Source organism: Ursus americanus, chromosome 14 (genome assembly GCF_024610735.1).
Source record: "Ursus americanus isolate L20-20 chromosome 14, mUrsAme1.1.p, whole genome shotgun sequence".
Classification (NCBI taxonomy): Eukaryota; Metazoa; Chordata; class Mammalia; order Carnivora; family Ursidae; genus Ursus; species Ursus americanus.
The window spans coordinates 32,502,343-32,520,218 of NC_142140.1; the positions used below are offsets into that span (position 1 = coordinate 32,502,343).

General features: G+C 39.2%; 1 protein-coding gene across 1 annotated transcript in view; it reads left to right on the forward strand.

Moving 5' to 3' along the window:
• Positions 1–17,876, forward strand: part of DNAH12 (dynein axonemal heavy chain 12) — a 191,437-nt gene that overhangs the window by 106,644 nt on the left and 66,917 nt on the right. Inside the window, exons 44-46 of the mRNA XM_045807406.2 lie at positions 7,824–7,985; positions 11,730–11,924; positions 16,908–17,041. Of these exons, the coding sequence (XP_045663362.2) occupies positions 7,824–7,985; positions 11,730–11,924; positions 16,908–17,041 (491 nt within the window). The remainder of the gene's footprint in view (positions 1–7,823; positions 7,986–11,729; positions 11,925–16,907; positions 17,042–17,876) is intronic.

The window sequence follows — 17,876 nt, forward strand, 5'->3', positions numbered from 1 at the left end:
CAGATGCTTAACGACTGAGCCACCCAGGTGCCCCTGCCTTGTCAATTTTTGCCATTCTAACTGGTGTAAGGTGCTATCTCAATGTGGTTTTGATTTGAATTTTCCTGATGGCTAATGATGTTGAGCATTTTTTCATGTGTTTGTTAGCCATTTGTGTGTCTTCCTTGGAAAATTGTCTGTTCATATCTTCTGCCCATTTTTTGATTTATTTGTTTCTTGGGTATTGAGTTTGAGAAGTTCTTTATAGGTCTTGGATACCAGCCTTTTATCTGTAGTGTCATTTGCAAATATCTTCTTCCATTCCATGGGTTACCTCTTTGTTTTTTTGATTGTTTCCTTGGCTGTGCAGAAGCTTTTTATCTTGATGAAGTTCCAAAAGTTCATTTTTGCTTTTGTTTCCCTTGCCTTTCGAAGCGTGTCATGAAAGAAGTTGCTGTGGCTGATGTCAAAGAGGTTACAACCTATGTTCTCCTTTACAATTTTGATGGATTCCTGTCTCGCATCAAGGTCTTTCATCCATTTGGAGTTTATCTTTGTGTATGGTGTGAGAGAGTGGTCAAGTTTCATGCTTCTGTATATAGCTGTCCAATTTTCCCAGCACCATTTATTGAAGAGGATGTCTTTTTTCCATTGGATGTTTTTTCCTGCTTTGTCAAAGATTAGTTGACCATAGAGTTGAGGGTCCATTTCTGGAATCTGTATTCTGTTCCATTGATCGATGTGTCTGTTTTTTGTGCCAGTACTATGCTGTCTTGGTGATCACAGCTTTGTAGTATAGCTTGAAATCAGGCAACAGGATGCCCCCAGCTTTGTTTTCTTTTTCAACATTTCCTTGGTGATTCAGGTTTTTTCTGATTCCACACAAATTTTAGGATTGTTTGTTCCAGCACTTTGAAAATGTCATTGATATTTTGATCAGGATGACGTTGAAAGTGTAGATTGCTCTGGGTAACATAGACATTTTAACTATGTTTATTCTTCCAATCCATGAGCATGGAATGTTTTTCCATCTTTTTGTTTCTTCTTCAATGTCTTTCATCAGTGTTCTGTAGTTTCTAGAGTATAGATCCTTTACCTCTCTGGTTAAGTTTATTCTGAGATATCTTATGGTTTTTGGTGCTATTGTAAATGGAATCAATTCCCTAATTTCTCTTTCTTTAGTCTCATTGTTAGTGTATAGAAATGCAACTGATTCTGTGCATTGATTTTGTATCCTGCCGTGTTACTGAATTGTTGAATGAGTTCTAGTAATTTGGGGGTGGAGTCTTTTGGGTTTTCCATATAAAGTATCATGTCATTTGTGAAGAGAGAGAGTTTGACTTCTTTGTAAATTTGAATACCTTTTATTCTTTTTTGTTGTCTGATTGCTGTTGCTGTGACTTCTAGTACTATGTTGAACAATAATGGCGAGAGTGGGCATCCTTGTCGTGTTCCTGATCTTAAGTGAAAGGCTCTCAACTTTTCCCCATGGAGAATGATATTCACTGTAGGCTTTTCATAGATGGTTTTTATGAAATTAAGGAATATACCCTCTATCCCTACACTCTGAAGGGTTTTAATCAGGGAAGGATGCTGTATTTTGTCAAATGCTTTTTCTGCATCAATTGAGAGGACCATATGATTCTTGTCTCTTCTCTTATTAATGTTTTCTATCACAATGATTGATTTGCGAATGTTGAACCACCTTGCATCCCAGGGATGAATCCCACTTGGTCTTGATGGATAATCTTTTTAATGTACTGTTGGATCCTATTAGATAGGATCTTGTTGAGAATTTTGGCATCCATATTCATCAGGGATATCAGTCTATAAGTCTCCTTTTTGATGGGGTCTTTGCCTGGTTTTGGGATCAAGGTAATGCTGGCCTCATAGAATGAGTTTGGAAGTTTTCCTTCTGTTTCTATTTTTTGGAACAGCTTCAAGAGAATAGGTACTATTTTTTCTTTGAATGTTTGGTAGAATTCCCCAGGGAATCCATCAGGCCCTGGACTCTTGTTTTTGGGGAGGTTTTTGATCACTGTTTCATTCTCGTCACTGGTTATTGGTCTATTTAGATTGTCAATTTCTTCCTGTTTCAGTCTTGGTAGTTTATAGGTTTCCAGGAAGCCATCCATTTCTTCCAGGTTGCTTAATTTATTGGCATATAGTTGTTGACAATAGTTTCTAATGATTGTTTCTATTTCCTTGGTGTTAGTTGTGGTCTCTCCCCTTTCATTCTTAATCTTATTAATTTGGGTCCTTTATTCTTTCGAATAAGTCTGGCCAGTGGCTTATTGATCTTATTAATTTTTTCAAAGAGCCAGCTTCTAGTTTTGTTGATTTGCTCTACTGTATTTCTGGTTTCTAATTCATTGATTTCTACTCTAATCTTAGTTGTCTTTTCATGTGTGGTTTAGGCCTGTTCTTTTGTTCCATCTCCAGCTGTTTAAGGTGTGAGTATAAGGACTGCATTTTAGATTTTTCTGTTCTTTTGAGTGAGGCTTGGATGGCTATGTATTTCCCCCTTAGGACTGCCTTTGCAGTGTTCCATAGGTTTTGGACTGATGTGTTTTTGTTCTCATTGGTTTCCATAAATTGTTTAAGTCTTTCTTTAATTTCCATGTTTACCGAAACATTCTTAAGCAGAATGGTCCTTAGTTTCCAAGTGTTTGAATTTCTTCCAAATTTTTCCTTGTGATTGAGTTCCAGTTTCAAAGCATTGTGGTCTGAGAATATGCAGGGAATAATCTCAGTCTTTCAGTATTGGTTGAGACCTGTTTTGTGACCCAGTTTATGGTCTATTCTGGAGAAGGTTCCATGTGCGTTCAAAAAGAATGGATATTCTGTTGTTTTAGGGCAGAATGTTCTGTATATATCTATGAGGTCCATCTGGTCCAGTGTGTCATTCAAAGCTCTTGTTTCTTTGTTGATTTTCTGCTTAGATGATCTGTCTGTTGCTGAGAGTAGAGTGTTGAGGTCCCCCCATTAACATATTATTATCTATATGTCTCTTTATTTTGGTTAACAGTTGGCTTATGTAGTTGGCTGCTCCCCTGTTGGGGGCATAGATATTTATAATTGTTAAGTCCTCTTGTTGGATACACCCTTTAAAAATAATGTAGTGTCATTCTGTATCTTTAACTACAGTCTTTAGTTAAGATCTAATTTGTCTGATATGAGAATTGCTACCCCAGCTTTCTTTTGAGGTCTGTTGGCACGAAAAATGGTTCTCCATCCCTTCACTTTCAGTCTGGATGTATCTTTAGGGTCAAAGTGAGTCTCTTGTAGACAACACATGGATGGGTCATGTCTTTTTATCCAGTCTGCAACCCTGTGTTGTTTTATGGGAACATTAAGACCATTCACATTGAGAGTGATTATTGAGAGATATGATTTTAATGTGGTTGTGTTACCTGTGAAGTCCTTGTTTCTATAGATTATCTCTGTAAATTTCTGTTCTGTATCCCTCTTGGGGTCTTTCTACTTTTATAGAACCCTCCCCCTTAATATTTCTCATAGGTCTGGCTTGGCGGTCACATATTCTTTCAGTTTCTGCAGGTCTTGGAAGCTCCTTGTCTCTCCATCCATTCTGAATGACAGCCTTGCTGGATACAGGATCCTTGGCTGCATGTTCTCCTCACTTAGTGCTCTGAATGTCTTGCCAGCCCTTTCTGGCTTGCCAGGTCTCTGTAGATAGGTCTGATGTTATTCTGATGTTCCTGCCTTGTACATAAGGAATCTCTTCCCCCTCGCCGCTTTCAAAATTGTTTCCTTGGATCTAAGAGTTGCAAATTGTACTATTATATGTCGTAGTGTTGGTCTGTTCTCATTGATTTTGGGAGGGGACCTCTCTTCCTCTTGGACATGAATGCTTGTTTCCTTCCCCAGATTAGGGAAGTTCTCAGCTACAATTTGCTCAAATATCTCTTCTAGACCTCTCTCTTTCTCCACCCCCTCAGGGATCCCAATAATTCTGACATTGAAACGTTTCATTCAATCAGTAATTTCCTGTAGATTTTTTTCTTGAAATTGGAGTCTTTTCTCCCATGTTACCTCTTTTTCCTTCTTTTCTATCATCTCATCCTCTAACTCACTAATTCGTTCTTCTGCCTCATTTACCCTGGCAGTCAGAGCATCCAGTTTAGACTGCATTTCATTCATAGGATTTTTAATTTCCGCCAGATTCGTTCTCATTTCAGCCCTTAGAGATTCTATATTTTCATTAATATTTTTCTCAAGCCTACACATCATCTTGACCATTGTTACTCTGAAATCCATTTCTGACATCTTGGTTATATCCATATCCATTAGTTCTGTGGCAGAGGCCACAGTCTCTGTTTCTTTCCTTTGTTGAGGGTTGCTCCTCTTTGTCATACTGATGAGGTGTGGTTCTGTCATTCTGATGAGGGATGTACAGAGTCCAAATTAGTGACCAGGACCCAAGCAAGATGCACCTATTTTATAGGGACCTTAGAGATGTGGGCTTGTTGTTCTTTCAGCCTGCCTTCTGGGGGAGGGGCCTGCCGTGCTGATACTCAGGCAACCCTGTTTGGGCAGAGTTGCCCTGCCCCGCTGTGGGGGTGGGCTGAGCAAGAACCGGTTTTTCCAGGCTTTTGTTCTCTGGCGGGTTTCCCTGGCAACTTTGTGTGTCTCTTCTGAGAGTCAGAGCAGCAGTGACTGTATCCAAACCTCTGTCTCAGAACAGAGATCACAGTCTGCTCTCCACTGAGCTCTCTTGGCCACTCTAACTCCATCTCTGTCGGTGCTGCTAAAAACCCTGCAGTGTCCCAGGATGTGCGCCCCACAGCTGCTCTCCCAGTCCTCGTTCCCAGGGCCAACACGCTTCTGTCCTTTGTGCTTCTAAAATGGGCAGCAGCCCCAGTTTAAGCGAGCACTCCCGAGCTCCAGGTTTCAGTCTGGTTTCCCGGTGGCTACTGGTCTGCAAGTGCGGCCCTCCCCCTTCCATGTATCTTCCGATATTTGTGCGCAGACTCTCGGCTCCCCACTTCATACCTCGAGAACAAGCGCCAGAGATGTTCTGTTTGTAGAGATCCAGATGTATCTTCTTACATCTCAGGCTGATTTCGTGGGTGTTCAGGATGGTCTGGTAGATATCCAGCTCGATTCAGGGGACCGGTTGAAATAGGGTCTCCTACTCCTCTGCCATATTTCCCCGCTCCCTGAATTTCTATTTCTATCCTCATTTTTATCCTCAGATTTAAGAAGTTTTGGGACATTATTTCTTTAAATAAGTTCTCTGCCTCCCCCCACCCCTTTTTGCCTTTCGACACTCCCATAATATGTATATTAGCCCACTTAATGATATCCCATAAGTCTTTTGTTATTTTTAAACAGTTCATATTTCCGTTGATATTCCCATTTTGTCCATGCATTATTTTCCGGATTTCCTTTAGATGTCTGTCTGCATTCTGTATTAGCTTATTGAGCACCTTTAAAAGATCTTTTGAATTTCTTGTTATGCAGTTCTTAGATCTTGTTTGTTGTTTTGTTTTGTTTTAGGGTTTATTTTGGTTTTTTGATTGGGCTGTGTTTCCGTGTTTCCTTGTATGTCTTGTGATCTTTTGAGTTTTGAGCACTTGATAAATCACCTCTCCCTGTCTCTATGGACTGGCTCATGCAGGGAGGAATCTTCACCAGTCGCCACGCTAGAAGTTCTGAGACTTCGGAGAACTTTTGGGGGGTTGCATCTTCCTCTGGGTTGTGCATGAGCTTTTACATATTCTGATATATACAGGTGATTTTGGCTACCTTAATTTCCTGTTTCTTCTCATGATCTGTTGGTTTTGGCCTTTGTTATAGTCCTCTGCTCCTAACCTCTTGCTCCCCCGGCATCTTCCTGTGGAACTTCAGGGTTTCTGATGCTGCACTGAGCCAGGGCACTTGCCTTGGTTTTCAGTGGCCTCCAACCTCATATCAGAACTAAGCCCTGTTCCCGTCAGTACCCTGAGTCAGGTGAGACAGGTTTGAGTCCCTCAGGCAGCCCCTAGACAAGCCAGAATGTTGAAAGCAGTTCACTCTGTTCCTTCTGTGTGAGGGGAAAAGCCGGAATTGATAGTGCTTTCCTGATTGTGTTGCACTATGCTAGGAGGAAAGGGGCTAGGGTGAGAAAAATGCAGTGAATTTCTTTACCCCCTTTGCATTGTTCCTTCTCTTTTTTATGCATTTATGGAGGTGCTGTACCCCTTAACTAGTTTCTAGAGTTCTGTAAAGGTATTTTGGTCTGTACATTGCTAATTTGTTGTCTTTGTGGGACAATGAGGACCTGGAGCTTCCCAGTCTGTCATCTGACTGATGGTCACTCCCTAGTTTCTTTATTTTGTAAAACTTGGATAATAACACCTATTTCATAGGTTGTTAGGATTAAGTTATACAATGTATGTAAGATTCTTGGCATATAACTAGTATTTTGGAAATATTTCCTTTTTTCCTGTTTGGAAATAGTTTCACACATTGTGTGTTTGAATATGACTTTTAAGTGTAACAGTGCTTATGCCAATAAGTTAAAGTTTTTATTGTATCTTTCTATTTATTTATATATAATAATTATTAAAAAGATACTATAAAAATAAAAAAGCGGACATGATTAGATATAATACTTCTTTGAAAACTAGTTTTAGTAATAGAAAAGTATTTCTAGGAACACAACAACCTGTATTTTGGAAGATGGCTTTAATGGGAAAAAGCAGTTTTATATAACATTAAAATTCAACATTTATTTAAATGATATGATTTACTTAAAAGATATAATTTAGAAGTAGAGACAATTTATTTTAAAAATCATTTGCAGAGTAGTAATGTGTTTTCACTTGAAATATATCTAGTGGAATGCTGACAAATGTTTAACCAAATCCCCAGGGGGTTCAGGAGACCCTCTGCTGAGTAGCATTTGCCAATTTCTGTGGTGTAAAAACTCCCACTACGGATTATTCAAACTCCTGCCATGGATGATGTCACTGAAAACAGAGTTAGGAAGAGTTATGTGTTTGAGCACCATTACATGGTATTTTACTGTATACAATAGATTTAAATAATTTCCATAAGATAGATAATAGTAAGTGTAATAGGAAGTGATGAGATTTGTTCCCCTTGTTGTTAATATAATTTATTTAATTATAAGTTCATAAAATTTAATTTTTAATGCTGTTTAAAAATCTGCTTACAAGTTCTGAAATTTTAACAATTAGTTCTAACATCCTAAACAAGCCTGCTCCACCATGCCACTGAGTCCATATCTTTATATTGATTGGGAATCTTTGGTTGCAGTTGACAACACAAAATACAGCTCAAACTAATTTAAGCAAAATATGAAGTTCTTGGCTTACATGGTCCAGAGGTAGATAGGGCTTTGACGTGGCTGAATTTAGGAGCTCAGATTAAGCCCTCAGTAATTACTCTTGCTGTCTCCTGGCTCTGCTCTTCTCCATTTGGTTCCTTCTCCAGCAGACTCCTTCCATGAGGCAACACAGGTGGCCTTTATAGATTCTAGATTACTAGCCTTTATATGCTTTATCTCAGAGTGACAGAGATTCTCTCTGTTTTCAAGTCCATCTCAGTCCCTGAAGTAAGACTGTGATTGGGCCCTATTAAAACCATGCCCTCCTGAATCAAAGACTATGTGTAAGGGCTTGGGGAACTCTGACCAGTTGGGGTCTCCCACTCAGGGGATGGGAAAAATAGAGGCTCTGGATGATAGCACCCCCAAAAGTGGAGAGAGGTACCACTCTAAAATTGAGCTGTCATTACCAAAAGAAGGGAAAAGGAAGGGAAAGCAAAAACAGCCCATGTTCGGCACATTCTGCTTACCAATGCATTTTTGTTTTAAGGTTCTATTAAGGAATGTGGGCATGAGGGGCCAGAAGACAGTCTTTCTAATAACGGACACTCAGATTAAAGAGGAAGCTTTTCTAGAAGATATTGACAGTGTGCTCAATACTGGAGAAGTACCTAACATTTTTGCTGCTGATGAAAAACAGGAAGTGATGGAGGTAAATCCTTTTTAGGTAGTGCTGTTCCCAGCACAGAAATGTTCTTATCTTGCAACTTTTTCTCTGCTTTTCAGGACAATTATAGCTTGTGTACAGGATTTTAGTAATTAAAAACTTAAAAGTATATTATTTTACTACATCTTTTTTTTTTTTTGGTACATTTCAAATCACTTCTACCATAGATATGAGACAGAATTTTTATCATTCCTTTTTCTCACAATGATGGCACTATCATCTGTTTGATCTTATGCAGCATGTTGTATGAGTGATTAGATGTTTTAAATCATGTCTTAGGGTCACAGTTTTATGAAAAAACATAGCTTTGAAACATTGCTTGGTTAGCTGTTAGGGTTTACCACTGGTTAGCAAATTTTTAAAAGGCTTAGTAAAACTACTTCTCTTAACAATTCTGGTATATCTGAGAATCATGCTTTGTGACTTAATTGACAAAAACAACAACAACAACAACAACAATTGCGAAGTGCCAGCTACTTCAGATGTCTTGTCCTATCCCCATTTCTAATATCTTCCTATGCAAGATCTCTGCTAGTATTTGCTTCTTTCTCGCTGCCATAACTACTATTACCCACAGAATATATCACTCGTAGCTGGTTGCTTCATTCCAGTTTCCAGTGATAGCATCTGTAGTAAAATAGATTCACCCTAGTAGTTCAAACACCTGCTTTTCTCTGGTATGGAATGGAACTAATATATATACGTCATAGTTCCTCTTACATTGGGTTGTTATGAGGTCTGAAGATCAAATGGAATGAAGTGTCATGTACTTATAATGCCCTCAGTAAATGGTGCATTACCAGTTTGTGGCCTGGGGTGGAGAAGGAAAAAAGAAAAGATCCCAAGTTCTCTCTTTTATCTGGGTGATGTCTTTTATCTGGGTGTAGGCAAAGCTGCTGAAAATGGTGATTCTCCTAATTCATGGGATAAATTCATCCCCTATACATCCATCCAAGAAATAGTCATCCTTGGGGAGTGGGATTTCTTCAGCTTTGTCAAGCTTTCCTGCTCACTTTAGCTATTTATCTTTTCATCTTGTCACTTTGCTACAAAACTTTTCCATTGCTTCAGTATTTTTTTATGGTATGATCCAACAGTGGGCGTAAGAACTCCTTTCCTTCACATTCCACCCAAGTCCAGGAGCACCATATTAATTTGTCCCCAAGGAAATAGCCGTAGTCAGAACTCAGGAGTGCTGAAATGCATCCCTGTTTCTCTTTGCTTTATGCTGATTTTTTAAAATAGAAAAGGTAATATGAAAGAAGTTCTATTATTTTCTTTCTACACTCTGCACTACCCTGGACATCGCACTTTGGAGATCATGTCCTGGGCTTTGCTTATTTCATCCTTCTGACAAAGAGTTTAAACCTCCTCACTCATGGTATCTGGCCTCTATAGCCTGGACTTGGCTCTGCTTAGAGGGCTCTTACAGACTCAGCACATGTCTCTGACTTCAGCAATAGAGTTCAAGCCTCAGACCTCTATTTCCAGACTACTACTTCCACTGTTCTATTTGCCTTCCTTGAAGAATTAAATTATTTCATGTCTTTCTCAATACAACAGTGACTTCTTATTCACCACTTTCAGTGATATTTTCTCAGTTCCTTTAAAAAATACTCATTCATATTTGACATAATTCATTATTCTTCAGCTTACATTAAAGTTCACTCTTTGTGTTGTACATGCTAAGGGTTTTGGACAAAGGAGTACTGATGTGTATTCACCATTAAGTATCATACAGAATAGTTTCCCTTACATAAAAATGCCACAAGTTCCATTTATGTATGCTTCTCTTCCTCCCCCAAACTCCTAGCACTCTCTGCTGTTTTTACTGTTTCCATACTTTTAGCTTTTTCGCAATGTTACATAGTTGGAATCATACAGTATGTAGCTTTTTTGGATTGGCTTCTTTCAGTAACAATATGCATTTAAGGTTCTTCCGTATCTCTTTATGGCTTGATAGCTCATTTATTTTTATCACTGAATGATATTCCATTGAATGGAAGTATCACAATATATCCATTCACCTATTGGAGGATATCTTGGTTGCTTCCAAGTTTGAGCAATTATGAATAAAGTTGCTATAAACCTTTTTCGTGCAGGTTTTTTTGTGTTTCCGGCTCCACTTTCCCTTGACTGCTGTGAAATTTCACTCAGTTTGTCTAATTATTTTTTTCAGTAACAACTCATTTTCTCACTCCCCCGAATCAGTCCTGCTCCCAGAGTATATGTGTGTGCATGTGGATAGTACTCTCCCACAGACAGCTCATCTACTTAGAAGCATTAACCATTATTTCTCTGTAAATAACCCCATACTTACATTACCATCCTGGCTCTTTCTCAGACTTTTGTTTTGCAGTTACACCATATATTACCTTTCTCTATTTGCATGTCCCAGGGTTAACTCAGACTTAATGCAGGTAGACTACCTGAACATAACTTCACAGACTGACACTGATCACAATAATCATAATTCTGGAATTACTGTCAGAATGCACATACAGAGTCCATTTATAACTTTCCATGGATATAGCTAGCACATAAAGCAGAATGTATCTGTAATAGAGAATTCTTTTAGAAATCAGTTCATTGTAGTAGCAATAGCATTGTGTGTATATATATGTCTATATATATCTACTATCAGAAAACTTGCTTAAATCTATTTATGATTTATTGACTGTGAAATCTTTTGTGCTCTGAACAAGGAGAAAGGTAGCATATAAAAGCTAATAGTTACTTACCTATTGCGACAAGAACTGTTCCAAGTGTTCACACGTAATAACTCATTTGATCCTTCAACAACCCTCTGATGTAGGTACTCTTTCCCCCATTTTACAGATGAGGAAATTCAGTTACAGAGACATTAAATAACTTGCCCCAAGGTCACCTAGGTAATAAGCTGCAAGCTGGGATTTCAGTTCAACAAGTTTGGTTCTGGAGCCTTGATGCCCAACCTCGCGTGAGATGCCTCTCTCATATAGAGATAAACAAAGTTAAAAGTGCCCGCATAATCTCACCATCAGACAACCGTATTCACATTTTTAAAATATACGAATGTTGTAAGAATAAAGTGAGAGAATTCAAACAGCATAAAAATGTCCAAAATGAAAAAAAGAATGATATAAACCCAGAAAAGCATGCAGAGTAGAAAGTGACAGCCTCCCTCACACTCTCCGGTAAGCCCATCTCACCAAAAGTAACCATTATGAATAGTTTCTGGGATTGCTTCCATAAAAAGGCATGTATGTACTTACACATGTGCCTAAGTATTTTTTGATTTAACAGGATCATGTTAATACACACTGTTGCAGTTCTCATTTTATCCTGCTGATCTTGCCCTAACACAGGCATTGATGCGCCTCCTGTAACAGTTATATACAATCACAACATGTGGATGTTTTATAATGGTTTTTAACTGGATGCTTCGCTTGGTTTTTTTTTCCTCTTGTGAGCAATGTTGAATTATAGTTCTATACATATATCACGGTGAACTTTTTGTGACTATCTTTATAAGTTAAATTCTTAGCAGGTATTTGTTTTCAAATTATAGAATTAGAGTTGAAAGAAGTCTTCTAAGTACAAACTGTATCAAAGAAATTCTGATTTAAAGAAATTTAAGGGTATTTACAAGGCAAATAACAAGAATTCTTAATATTCCAGTACCTGCTAATCCCATTATCAGCCTGTCCATTTTTGTTCACAAGGTTTTTATTTTCTGTTATTCCCTAGGGTGTTCGTCCTGTAGCTCAGGCTGGCAATAAACACGGTGAACTCAGTCCCTTGGCCCTGTTTGCTTTCTTTGTGAATTGCTGCAAAGATAATCTCCACGTTGTAGTGGCCTTTAGCCCCATTGGAGATGCCTTTAGAAATCGCTTGAGACAGTTCCCATCCCTCATCAATTGCTGTACCATTGACTGGTTCCAGGTTTGTAATTTGGGGGCAGCAGTGGGGGCAGGGGGATGGCAACTAAATCTTTTAGAATTTTTCTGAAATCTTAATCCAGCTCTGTTAATATCCATTCAGCACGTGTTTCTTGATCACCTACTGTAATGAGGGGCATAGTGCTTGGTGCCAGGGACTGATAAGCCTACATGCTCCCCAGAAGGATCTCACACTCTAGACTGGAAGATAGAAAAGGCAGTTGGCAAATGAGCAGCCACAGTGATATAAAAGAGCTATGATCTTGGTGTGCGAAAGTTATACTTTTTGGGGGAGTGAATCTCTGAACTATGAAAATAAATTAGTTACCTAGAGGAGGAATGTATTAATGAACCAAGAGAATGTGTTATGTATATATAGACCTACATGTATATACGTGTAAAAATACATATATGTAGGTCAGTATCTGTCCATATTGATAGCTATATCTATACATATATTTATTGTGAGTAATTGGCTCACATGATTATGGAGGCTAACAAGTTCGGAGATCGGCAGCCAGCAAGCTGGAGACCCAGGAAAACTAACGGTGTAAGTTCCAGTCTGAAGTCCAGCAGGCCTAAGAACCAGGAAGCTAATGTTTCCATCTGAGTCCAAAGGCAAGAAGAAACCAATGTCCCAGCCTGAAGGCAGTCAGGCAGAAGGAGTTCCTCTTTATCTGGGGGTGTAGGAGTGTTCAGCATTTTTGTTCTATTCAGGCCTTCAACTGATTGGATGAGACCATTCACACTAGAGAGGGCAGCCTGCTTTACTTAGTCTATTGATTTAAATACTAAACACAGCCAAAAGCACATCTCATAGAAACATCCAGCATAGTGTTTGACCAGATATATGGGCACCCCGTGGCCCATAGTAAAATTGACACATAAAGTTAACCCTCACAAGGGCATAGTATGTGCAAAGGTAGAACAGCGGAGAGGGCATGGCTCACTGGTGTAACTGCAGATAGTTTGGGATAGCTGACTGACAATGAGGATGACAGTAGTTAAGCCCGAGCTTTGGGTGGGTGCCAAGTTCTAAGGGAATTGTAAATGTACCTATGAATTTGGTTTTATACCAAAGACACTGTGGGGGCATTAACATATATTTAGCTAACATATTTCAAAGGAAAAAATCCAAACACTTGGAGGCTATATGGTGGATGGTTTGGAATAGGGCAAAACAAGAGGCAGGAAGACCAGCTGGCTGATCATTTCAGTCATGCCAGCAGCAAACGATGAAGACCACCACTTCACTTAACCTTAAGGCAAAACGTCACTGCCTGTCTAAGACGACGAAGTAGTAGTAATTATGCTCTTGAGCATAGTTCATGGTACCTTCTTTGTTAAATTAAAAAATACTTAGGCACCTGCGTAAGTACATACACACCTTTTTATGGAAGCAATCACAGAAACTATCCACACTGTAGATTACAGTACGGTTCAGTACATTACAGTTCATTGGCACCCTTACTCAGTTTATACGTCAGATGGCCATGGGTCATAGGGCGTAAGGTACCCTGAGGGATCCCTGGGATAAACTGATCATTGAAGATACAATGCCATTGTAAGTGGATGTAAGAGAATGGCATAAACCAGCATAAGCTAGCTTGAGCTCTGTGTAAGCCATATCTTGAGGCAAAAGCAGTAACTGCTTAATGAGATCTGACAGGATATCAGTTAAAACAAATTTAAGAAGGCTATTTAAAATAGGGATTGATACTAACTTTAAACAAGTCTTTTTTTTTTTTAAGATTTTATTTATTTATTTGACAGAGAGAGATAGAGAAGGAACACAAGCAGGGCGAGTGGGAGAGGAAGAAGCAGGCTCCCAGTGGAGGAGCCTGATGCGGGGCTCGATCCCAGAACGCTGGGATCACGCCCTGAGCTGAAGGCAGACACTTAACGACTGAGCCACCCAGGCGGCCCTAAACAACAAGTCTTATCCCCAGAGCATATCCTACCGTGCAATATTAGCTTATGATGGCATTGGCGAGACTGTTGGTTTCCTGTCAACAGCTGTTCGCTACCCACTTCATCCTTGCCTACAGAATTCTTATATTACCTGTGTGATATGTGTGAGAAGGGTTGATTCCTGGTTGGTCTAAGTCAATATTGGTGCCCTTGTGCCCCTTGCTATTAATTGGTTTATGTATGAGCCTATTTATGACCCACTCCTTGCCAGTGGGTCCTGAATTCAAGTCTACTGGGGAGCTTTGGGGAGTAGTTTTTTCACTACAAGAATAGTACATGGTAGGGGCGCCTGGGTGGCATAGCGGTTGGGCGTCTGCCTTCGGCTCAGGGCGTGATCCCGGCGTTGTGGGATCGAGCCCCACATCAGGCTCCTCCGCTGTGAGCCTGCTTCTTCCTCTCCCACTCCCCCTGCTTGTGTTCCCTCTCTCACTGGCTGTCTCTATCTCTGTCGAATAAATAAATAAAATCTTAAAAAAAAAAAAAAGAATAGTACGTGGTAGGAAAAGGGCCTTTTCTGTCTCTCAGACTTGTTGCTTGAGTATATAATGTCCATAACTGAAGCAGTCCTCTTGCCACCAAGATGGAAGAAGCCTAAAGATAAAATATACTGAGAATGGTAGAGCAAAAGGATGGGAAGAACTGGATCCTTGATGACATGGTTGAGCTTCTAAATTAGGCAACTCTGGACTTCCAGACTTATTATGTACAATGATACATCCCCTTTGAAGACACAATAAGACTGGTTTCTGTCACTTTGGCCATAAATATTCTAGTTGCCACAGTTAGTTATTAAACCTTCATGATCAGGGGCACCAAGGGTGGCTCAGTTGGTTGAGCACCTGACTCTTGATCTCAGGCTTGTGAGTTCAAGTCCTGCATTCAAAACCAAACAAAAAACCCTTCAGGATTAGCAGGATAATTAAAAATGAATCACCCAGAACAGAAAGATAAACCTTTGTAATGCTTTCAGTGATATATAACTCATATGACACTTACTCTGCATTTTATAAAAACTCACTGATCTCAATAATCTTTAGAAGCCTCTTTTGAGGTTTAAAATACGTGAGTACAACATGGATACAATCTATTAGTAGATAGGCATATGCTGGCGGTGTGTGCTTAAAACTTTACCACTGAAGTGCTACATCAAAAAAGTTTGAATTTCACTAGGACAGAGGGCCAGAGACTGAAAAAAAAAAAAGATCTTAAAATGAATATTGTCTGATACAAAGGAAAATAATTACAAGCATCTTGTTGAATCTAAATGAAATCTGGAAAATACTCTAATGAGCAAGTAAAGATTAATTGTTCATTTAACATAAATTATTTCATTGAATAAATTTTGGAAATTACTGACAAGGGCTGTCTTAGGCATTGAAGATAATGGCAGTGAGAAAAGGTCCTTGCTTTTATGGATTTTACATTTTAGTGGTCAGGGGAGACAGATGATGAACAAATGAACAAAAAACATTTATGTTGTGTGTTGATAAATGCTAAGAAGAAAACTCAGGACAAGGGAAAGAGAAATGAGAGAGGGAACGGTGTTTTAGGACAAGTGCTCTGGGAAGACCTTCCTAGTAAGTTGGCCTTTGTGCAGAGATGTGAAGGAGAACCACATGCAGATCTAGGAGAGGAGGGTTCTAGTCAGAGGGAATAACAAGTCCCAAGGCCCAGAGGCAGGAGCACAGCCGTCATTTTCCAGGAAAAGCAGAGGAACCATTTCACTGAAACAAGGAAGACTGGAGAAGAAGCACAGTTGGGAAGAAGAAACTCAAAAGTTCAGCTTTGGGTGTTATAACAGTTAGGAATTATGATGGATTGCTAGGAACAGAAACCCAACTAGGGGCCTCTGGATGGTGCAGTATGTTGAGTGTCCGACTCTTAACTGTGGCTCAGGTCATGATCTCAGGGTCCTGAGATGGAGCCCTGTGTCAGGCTCTGCACTCAGCAAGGAGTCTGCTTAAGACACTTTCACCCTCTCCCTACCCACTGCATGCTCTTTCTCTCTCAAGTAAATAATTAATTAATTAATTATAATTAAATAAATCTTTTTTTAAAAAAGAAACCCAAACTAAACATATAGTTTTTTTCTCTCATAGAAAAAAATCTGAAGATAAACAGATTGGGCTTTTGTGGCTTAACAAAGTCATCAGAATCTAAGGTTCTTTCTTCTTTACTATCCATAGCATGTGGTTTCCACCCTTAAATTCATCTTATGGTCTAAAGTGGCTGCTGGAGCTCCAACTTCCACATCTGTGTCCCAGGCAAGAAGTAGAATAATAGAAAGTTAGAGCAAAAAGGACACACACTAGCTCTATGTAACCCTTTTAAAAAAAAAGATTTTTTATTTATTTGACAGAGAGACAGCCAGCGAGAGACGGAACACAAGCAGGGGGAGTGGGAGAGGAAGAAACAGGCTCCCAGTGGAGCAGGGAGCCTGATGCGGGGCTCGATCCCAATACTCTGGGATCATGCCCTGGGCCGAAGGCAGACACTTAATGACTGAGCCACCCAGGCGCCCCTCTACATAACCCTTTAAAGAGTCTTCCCTGAGGTCTCCACCCAACAGCTGCTTATATGTCTTTATCTCCTGTGAATTGCAAGGAAATCTAGGAAATGTGGTCTTTTATCTGGGCATATTGCTATCTAGCATAAAATTGGAGTTCTAAAGGGCTGATAGGTATTAGGTGGGCTACTAGCAACCTCTGCCATTGTCCTGCTAAATTTGGGGTGTCTACTTGATGTCCAAGTGGAAGAGTCTAGGAAAGCAGTGTAGTATATCCTTGATATGTAAATATCATTGACCCTTCCTTTATATTGTGTTATCTTTAATTTTAGTATAAAAATCTCTGTGAGCTCTTTCATGGATTTACCTGTGACCTCAGCCCATCCAATTCTGTTTTCCCCATTAAGGTTTTAATGTTCTCAACCTCAAATTCTTCTCTCACAGGAAGAGACTTACATAGCTGGAGTGGAACTACTCATCTTAAATTTCTTGTTTTTTTCTTATTTTTAGCCATGGCCTGAAGATGCCCTTGAACTTGTAGCTGTGAAATTCTTAGAAACACTGGAGCTTACTGAGGTTGAAAGGCGAGAGATAGTTCCGATCTGCAAACACTTTCACACTACCATTATGGATCTATCAGAAAGGTTAATATTACTAAACTTTAAAATGACAATAATGCCTTGTATTTTAACATGTCTCTTTTGGTGAAAACTCAAAATTTCAATAGAATTTCTATGTCTTCTAAATATTTCTGATCACTTAATTAGTGAGGACCTAGGCTTGCAAGTAATGGAAAACTATTTAATCTAAAGGGAGAATTTATGATAAAGATACAGGGGTGTCTCACAAGCTTAAGAGAAAGATGACAGCTGGATCCCAAATGTAACTGGAAACAGGAGTTAGAAACTCATCCTAAATCCAGAAATACTTTTCCTCTGTTTCTCATCCCTGTTTCTTTCTAGGCATCTGCTGCTTTCTCTTTGCAGACTGCATTTTCTTTCCTTTTTTTTTTTAATTTCTTTGATTTTTTCTAGTTTTATTGAGATATAATTGATATGCATAAATTTAGGTTGCAGAACATAATGATTTTATGTGTGTATATAATGTGAAATGATTACTACAATAAGTTTAGTTAACATCACCTCATTTTTTTTCTTGTGATGAGAGCTTTTAAGATCTCTCTCAGGCTTCAAATACACAATACAGTATTGTTTCCTATAGTCACCATGCTGTACATTACATTCCCAGAACTTATTCGTCTTATAATTGGAGGTTTACACCTTTTGACCACATTCACCCATTCCCCCCACCACCCCCTGCCTCTGGAACCTCCAATTTGTGCTCCATTTCTACGAATTAATTTTTTTTTAGGTTCCCGTATAAATGAAATCATATGGTATTTGAAAGACTGAGTTTTCCCCTTCCCATTGCGGAAATGGAGGAAACAGTCTGCTTGTCAATTCTCAGGTTTACTTCTTG